This window comes from Rhagoletis pomonella, unplaced genomic scaffold (genome assembly GCF_013731165.1).
Source record: "Rhagoletis pomonella isolate Grant_MI unplaced genomic scaffold, Rhpom_1.0 Rhpom_scaffold_07129, whole genome shotgun sequence".
Classification (NCBI taxonomy): domain Eukaryota; kingdom Metazoa; phylum Arthropoda; class Insecta; order Diptera; family Tephritidae; genus Rhagoletis; species Rhagoletis pomonella.
In genome coordinates, this window is record NW_023465657.1 from 1 (window position 1) to 8,451 (window position 8,451).

The 8,451-nt window shown below is 39.5% G+C and overlaps 1 protein-coding gene across 1 annotated transcript; it reads left to right on the forward strand.

Annotated features, from left to right (window-relative positions):
- Positions 1 to 566: 566 nt before the first annotated feature.
- On the forward strand, positions 567 to 4,654 carry LOC118755722 (the record flags this gene model as incomplete). Its single annotated transcript, XM_036490545.1, has 3 exons — positions 567 to 1,094; positions 1,168 to 1,666; positions 1,728 to 4,654. Coding segments are annotated over exons 1-3 (3,954 nt in total), but the record flags the coding sequence as incomplete, so codon positions are not given.
- Between the last annotated feature and the right edge of the window lie 3,797 nt (positions 4,655 to 8,451).

Sequence of the window (8,451 nt, forward strand, 5' to 3'; positions counted from 1 at the left end):
CCGATCTATTCGAAAAAATCGTAGTTATGGTCCGATTTGCTTAAAATCTGGTACGTAGTTAGCTTTTTGCCTAGATTAGCATATAAGATTCTTTTTTTTCGGGTAGTTTCACAGCGAAAATCCTCAAGTTCTATATCATAGCACTGGCCACATTGCGTGTTTGTCACAGACACGGTTTATGTTAAAAATTTTGAATTGAAACTACCTTCTAAAATTATTGTATCATGGTTGGCGTTATACGTTGACGTAGGCTGTGCGCAATTTGACAGCTGCCCTTTTCCCATTGTCATTTTCTATGGAGTAAATGTGATATTTTTCTTGCTGTAATTGATTCGAGTTTTGCATATTATTATACTGATTCGGGATTTTCGTATATCGTGCGATATTTATCAATTCGATAATTTTTTCGGAAAATAAGTGTGTGTGTAAAAAGTGAAATTATCCAATTGGGCTGCGGGCATTCATTGCGAAACATTCATTCCGTAAGTTTTTTTTAATTTTCCTTTTAGTAGGATTAGTCAAAAAACGACTTTGTGGTTTTTTAGGGAGAGTTATTTGCTTGACTAATGCCTCCTATTAGACGATCAAACCTTGGGCGACGTACACGTCGTGCAATAATTAGTCAGAATGTCCGTGATAATCAAACGCACGAGGAAAGTGTAGAAGTAAATGAATGGAGACGTGCCCATATTGCACAGGTTCGCTCTGCACAATCACCACCTCAAATTCGACAGAATATTACTAGAAGAAGACCAGTCGTAAATGTACACTTGAATCGCGCTGCTTTCGAATACGATTCCGCAATCGCCTACAAAGATCTTCGCTGCGTTGATATCGGTTCATTGTCTGTCGTATGCCAGCATTGTAATGCATTGAAGTTTCAATCGGAAACCCCCGGCTTATGCTGCGCTGGTGGCAAGGTGAAATTGCCCGTTCTGACTCATCCGCCAGAGCCATTGTATTCGTTTCTCTATGGAAATACAATCCAATCAAAACATTTCCTGGCGAATACACAAAAATATAACGGATGCTTTCAAATGACGTCATTTGGAGCCGAAGTTGTTGATCAACCCGGCTACAATCCGAGTTATAAGGTAATGGCGTATTATTATTATCAAAATGAGCAATTCTTCCAATTTTTTTTCGAAATTGCTTCCAAACATACAGATTCAAGGGCAAATTCACCATCGAGCGGGTGCTTTGTTACCACCACCAAACGAAGATCATAAATTCCTTCAGATCTATTTCGTTGGTGATTCGGCAATTGAACTAAATCAGCGTTGTGTAATTTTTACTGCGACTAAACGTGAAATGATCGAACAATTGCAAAATCTTCTGCACGAGCATAATGAACTGGTCAGACTGTTCAAAACCGCATTGGATACAATGCATTCTGACGACCACAAAATCATTATCAGAGCAGACAAAAGACCTGCTGGAGGCCATGCAAGACAATTCAATGCTCCCACTATCAATGAAGTCGCAGTGGTGATTGTTGGCGAGAATGTGGAATCACGCGATATTGTTCTCAAGCGTCGGAATGGTGGACAATTGCAGCGCGTGTACGAGACTCATCGGTCATATGATGCACTTCAATACCCGTTGATGTTCTGTCGTGGAGAGGATGGCTATCACTTCAATATAAAGATGGTCAATCCAACGACAGGTTTGTTTACAAGTTATCACTACTTTTTCATTCTACGACTAAGTCAAAGTTCATATTTTAGGAGAAGAAACGAATAAGAAGGTCAGCTCAATGAATTTTTATGCATATCGATTGATGATTCGGCAAGATGTTGACAATCATTTGTTGAGATATCGCCGGTTGTTTCAACAGTACTGCGTCGACATGTACGTCAAGGTCGAAACGGAGCGTCTTAATTTCATTCGTTTCAATCAGTTGAAGTTACGATCAGACGAGTACATCCACTTGCGGGACGCCATCGCTACTGAAGGAGATGCGACCAACATCGGTTGTTTGACCATTCTCCCAGCTACTTACGTTGGAAGCCCGCGCCACATGCATGAGTACGCTCAAGATGCGATGACGTACGTACGGAATTACGGACGCCCCGATTTATTCATCACGTTCACTTCCAATCCGAAATGGCCCGAAATTACGAATCTGTTGCTGACAGGACAAACATCCAGCGATCGACATGATATCATTGCACGAGTATTCAAACAAAAGATCAGAGTACTCATGGATTACATCGTTAAGCAGAAGGTTTTTGGCGTACTCCGTTGTTGGATGTACTCGGTTGAATGGCAGAAGCGTGGTTTACCACATGCACATATTCTGCTTTGGATTTTCGACAAGATCCGACCAGATCACATTGATTCGATCATTTCTGCCGAAATACCAGATCCAGAAACTGATCCGGAGCTGCATTCCATTGTGACAACGAACATGATACATGGCCCTTGCGGAGTCCACAACCCAGACTCACCGTGCATGGAAAACGGAAATTGCACAAAGCGTTTTCCCCGTCCGTTGGTGGCTGACACAATCAGTGGAATCGACGGATATCCATTGTATCGGCGTCGTTCTCCAGATGACAACGGCAGATCAATCGTGATGAAAGTGAAAGGAAACGATGTCGTCGTCGATAACCGCTGGATCGTTCCATATTGTCCACTTTTGTCAAAAACGTTCTCAACCCACTGCAATGTTGAGTACTGCAACTCCATCAAATCTATCAAATACGTTTGCAAATATGTGAACAAAGGGAGCGACATGGCGATGTTTGGCATTGCCGATCCGAATGCAAACGACGAGGTGACGAAATTTCAACTTGGACGTTACGTGAGTTGTAACGAGGCAATTTGGCGGCTGTTTTCATTTCCGATTCATGAACGTCACCCGACTGTTGTACATTTGGCAGTTCATTTGGAGAACGGCCAGCGTGTATACTTTACGGACGCAAATGCAGCGCAAAGAGCAGAACGACCACCAGCGACAACATTGACAAATTTCTTTTCGACATGCGAAAGCGATCCGTTCGCAAGGACTTTACTCTATTCGGAACTGCCACGCTATTATACATGGAACGCAGCATCGAAGAAGTTTCAACGCCGGAAGAAAGGTGATTCTGTTGCTGGCTTCGCTGATGTATATTCTACTGATGCCCTCGGACGAATATACACAGTTCATCCACGCCAAGACGAATGCTTCTATCTTCGCTTGCTTTTGGTAAACATTAGAGGCCCTACATCGTTCGATTCCCTGCATACTGTGGATGGTGTGCTGTGTGCCACTTTTCGGGAGGCTTGCCAACGTTTGAATTTGCTCGAAAACGATACACATTGGGACTCAACACTCGCCGATGCAACTGTTTCTGCGCCAGCGAATCAAATTCGTACATTGTTTGCGATCATCATAGCTACATGTCATCCGTCGAACCCGACTGCATTGTGGGACAAATACAAGGACGAGATGGCTGACGACATTTTGCACAGAGTTCGCACGACAACTTCGAATTTCGATCTCGAAATTAACGACGAGATGCGCAACGAAGCATTAGTTCTGATCGAAGACATCTGCGTGCTCATGTGCGGCAGTCTGCTGTCGACATTGGGAATGCCAGCGCCAAATCGTTCGCTGCACGATGCATTCAATCGCGAATTGCAACGGGAGCAAGATTATGATCAAGATGAGCTGGCCGAAAGAGTGCGAACAAATGTGACGCTGTTGAATGCCGAGCAGAAGAACGTGTACGATTCGCTGATGAAAGTTGTTGACGATGGAACGGGAGGCATTTACTTTCTCGATGCTCCCGGTGGAACAGGCAAGACATTTCTCATTTCGTTGATTCTGGCAAAAATTCGGTCAAGATCTCAAATTGCGTTGGCTGTTGCATCCTCTGGGATTGCTGCCACATTGTTGGAAGGCGGTCGAACTGCACATTCTGCTTTTAAGCTGCCGATGAATGTTCTCACGGTTGACCAGCCAACGTGCACATTGACCAAGAATTCGGCGACAGCGAAATTGATGCGAGAATGCAAAATCATCATTTGGGATGAATGCACGATGGCGCATAAACGGGCTTTAGAGGCAGTTGACCGAACAATGAAGGATTTAAGAGGTGATTCGAGACGATTTGGTGGGGCTATGATATTGCTCTCCGGAGATTTTCGTCAAACGCTTCCCGTTATCCCGAAATCTACTGCTGCCGATGAACTTAATGCATGCTTGAAATCGTCGTCTTTATGGCGGCATGTCAAGAAGTTTAAATTGACCACGAACATGAGAGTCGCATTGCAGAACGACCCGTCAGCTGCTGAATTCTCGAGACAACTGCTGGCGCTTGGCAATGGCCAAATTCCTGTTGATGTTTCGACTGGATTGGTATCGTTCCCGGCAAATTTTTGCGAGTTCACATCGTCGAAGGAGGAACTCATCACCAAAGTGTTCCCCGGAATTGCACAAAATTATAAAAATCTCGATTGGATTAGTGAACGGGCAATACTAGCAGCGAAGAAAAAAGATGTCGATAGCTTGAATTTCATTATTCAAAGTCAAATAGCTGGAGAACTGCATTCGTACAAATCCGTTGACAGCGTGACCGACGAGGATGAAGCGACCAACTATCCGACGGAATTTTTGAACTCGCTTGATGTACCAGGAACTCCGCCGCATAATTTACAGCTGAAGGTCGGATCGATCATAATCATGTTGCGGAATCTGAATCACCCGAAATTGTGCAACGGCACGCGGTTGTCCGTCAATAAACTGATGAAAAATTTGATTCAAGCGACGATCATAAAGGGAAAATTTAAAGGAGAGGAAGTCCTTATCCCACGAATTCCGATTATTCCAACTGATCTTCCATTCCAATTCAAGCGGATTCAGTTCCCCGTTCGATTGGCTTTCGCGATGACAATCAATAAATCTCAAGGCCAATCGTTGGAAGTCTGTGGGATTAATCTCGAATTTCCCTGTTTTTCGCACGGTCAGCTGTACGTTGCCTGTTCGCGTGTTGGCAAACCGTCTTCGTTGTTTGTTTTTGCGCCGGAAAACAAATCGAAAAATATTGTCTACCATATCGCTCTCTGCTGATTTCGATTGCACTCAAATAAATCACATTGAAATTTTAAATATCTGTGTTTTATTATCACCCTGGAGTTTATCTGAAGGTGTTCAATTCGGGCGAGACGAAGTGCGCCGGGTCCGCTAGTTATACATATAACACAGTGCTATAGTAAATTTTAAACACAAAAATCAATATATTCGCGAAACCATGGACCAAATATAGTAAAATCGCTTTTTTAGTTTTTCACTCTGAAAAATGTGCTTAGAGAAGAATTAATTATAGACGAATTTCTGTAGAATTGAATCAGATTCAATTTTGTGGTACGTAAGGAACAGTAAGTATTGAAAATGTCCTTTTAAAATTGTATCCTTGACATTTCGCAATATTTGCTTTTGAAAAAATTATATATTAAGGACTCGATAACATCCTCGAATTTCGTCCTTCTAACTTGATCAGATTAAAAAATTACCTATTCGTGCTTGTGAATCCAAAAAATTTTAATTTTTTGAATTCTAAAAAAATTCCTCTTTCATTTGGTACTCATATTTTTATTCCAGATTGCATTGAATTTTTTAAATAATTTTTGGAATTAATTATATCTTTGAAATTAAAAAGTCCTTTAAAATAAATAAAAAATAAAAACGCCACTTTAAATAAAAAAAAGGTTTCAAACCCATTTATTTATTATTTATTTTATGGTAGGTTATGTTATGGTAGATTTAAGTTGTTGAAAAGTAATGAATATCTAAATCCCGGAGCTAATCTCGGGATTCCGGGATTGTGACAACCACATCTCGAAAATCCCGGGATCGTAAAAATCGATAAATTAACATCCCTATGCTCTTGGTTCAATTTCTGGTCCCGCCAAGTTTTATTCAAATAGCAGTCGCGCCGCAGCAGACAATGGCAAACCTCCGAGTGTATGTACTTCTGCTATAAAAAAGCTTCATAGGAGGTGGGGCAAAAGTGTACATCTCTCCATTTGTGTCACAACATCAAGAAGCGGAATACGAATTGGAGGAGAAGCTCGGTCAAACACGTGTAAAACGTTTAAGCGCCAAACATTAATTTATTGGAATCAAATATGGCATAGTGTTCATCCCCAAATAACCTAGAATATAATTTTAAAACTGTTTATGGGTTTCCCTTGGACTACAAAAAGTCTTAAAAATTTCAAAAAACTCAAAACTTTTACTGAGAGGTCAAGATTTGTGTGAAATAAATTAAACCGGTTTGTTTTATATTCGATTCATATTCGATTCAAAACCCGCCTATAGATATAAAAAAAACGGTGGAAAAACCTAGTCAATCACCCTGATATTGCTAAGCTACGAAAAAAAATTATGAAAAAATGCGATCACGTAAATTTTCCAGGAAAATTCGTTATTAATTTTCCTTAATGTTACTAGCGTTAGCTTCCAATGTCTACAAGTTTTTCTTACTTCTACTTAGTCTTTATGGGTATATATCATTTAATATTACTTATTCTTAAAAAAAAAATTTTATTAATTTTAAACCTTTACTCAGTGTCATATTAATAAAAAACTAGAATTCTTTAGCCCTTCAACCATTCATTCGCATATTTTCTCTTCTATAATTACTTTTTGCATTTACTCGCTATCGCATGGCTCCACATCTGTGCTTGCAACAGTTTTTTTGGCAACAACTCAAAATCTCATTTGTCGACTTTCCGCATACACTTTGGCAGTTTTTCAATTGTCAATGCGCTACAACTGTTGCATTTCCGGAATCGCATTTCTCTTGATTTTATTTTTTTTATTTTCGCTTTTGGTGCAACACTCTGTTATGCTACAAATTACTTTTTAATTTCACTTGGCTGTCTGCCACAGTCGTCGTCGTCCTCGTCGTCGTCATCGTCGTTTGCTGTCAATTTATATGCAAATATTGGAGCCTTAAATTCAATTTGAAGCTGCCAACTACTTGAAATTTCGAATAGTTACTCGTTATAATATTTAAAAAGCAAGTGGAGGGAGGAAAATTATTGGTGTAATTTAACAATTTTAAGAGGAAAACACATTAATCGATTTTAATAATTTTGAGCAAGAAATTACATATGTATGTAAATAAAGTAAAGCAGATTAGAGAAATTACGCTGCGGAACGCGTAAACTTAATTGTGGGTCGTTTTTCTAGATCATTTTTTTGCATTGCGAGTGAAAAAAATTTAAACTTTATATGGAAAACGTTAGGTATTCATACGTCGTGTAAGCACGAGTAAGTACATACGAGTTCGGCAATGTCATTTCATTTTCATTTAAGCATTCAAATTAGGGCCGGATCTACGGGGGGGAAATGGGGAAATTTCCCCTTCCGAAATCCGAGTCGGTCGAGAAATCCGAGTTTGGTTAAGAATTTCAATTACACTCTTGGTGTTGTGATTCTACTTCTGGAACAATTTCGTGCTAATTGAAATTTTTTTCTGATATGAAATTGGCCATTTCTTATAGATTTTGTCGCTGAACTCATATCTGAAAAATATGCACAGCATATTAAAATACATCTCTTGTCCTTTCACAAGCCGCACAGTCTGCTTTTTGAACACTGCACGCGAATTAATCGTAGCGCTTTCGACAGAAGTAGCATTTTGATACGAAACAAAACGGTTTTGAGAGCTAAATTAAATCCCTTTCAATTACACCTGGACCTTAAAAAAATTGGTCAAAAGTAGTGTTCTTCGAAAAAAAACATGCAAAATACACGGGATTTATTCCAAAACAAAAAATTTATGTATATTTTATTATACAAGTATTATAGATTTTGAGACGAGCAACACGATTCCACTGGATTCAAAGAAAAATTTGAACAACTTAATTTAAAAAATGCATTATTTATGGCATTGTTTTCTATTTGCATGCAGCTGTGCGTCCTTCACTCAATTTTATATGAACAGTAAGTGCAATTCAAGACCTTTAATTTGAGCAACGGTATTAGCCTCTAGGCCCTCTGAGAGCCAAGTTATAACAATTTTAAACCAAACTTCGAAACTGCTGTACTAGTTTTTACTCCGAAATTAGAAAAAAAAATTGCGTAAAATGTCGAATGAAATTTCGAAGTTTAACTTTAGAATCGTAATAATTTAGCTCTCAAAGGGCCTAGAGACTTCTTCCTTGGCTTAAATTAAAGGTCTTTAATAGCACTAAAACTGACTTGTTGTTCGAGGGATAAAAATTGTGTGAAGGATGCACAGCTGCATGCAAATAATAAAAAATGCAATATATATAATGCATTTTTCAAATTGAGGGGTTGAAATTTTTTTTGGTTTTTTTAACTATTGGATTCGTGTTTCTCGTCTCAAAATCCATAATATTAGTGTACAATCACCCGATTGTGATGAATGATCACCCTAATGCCCCCCCCGGCTTTCTGCTTTCGCTACTGCAACAAGAAAGTGGAGAGAC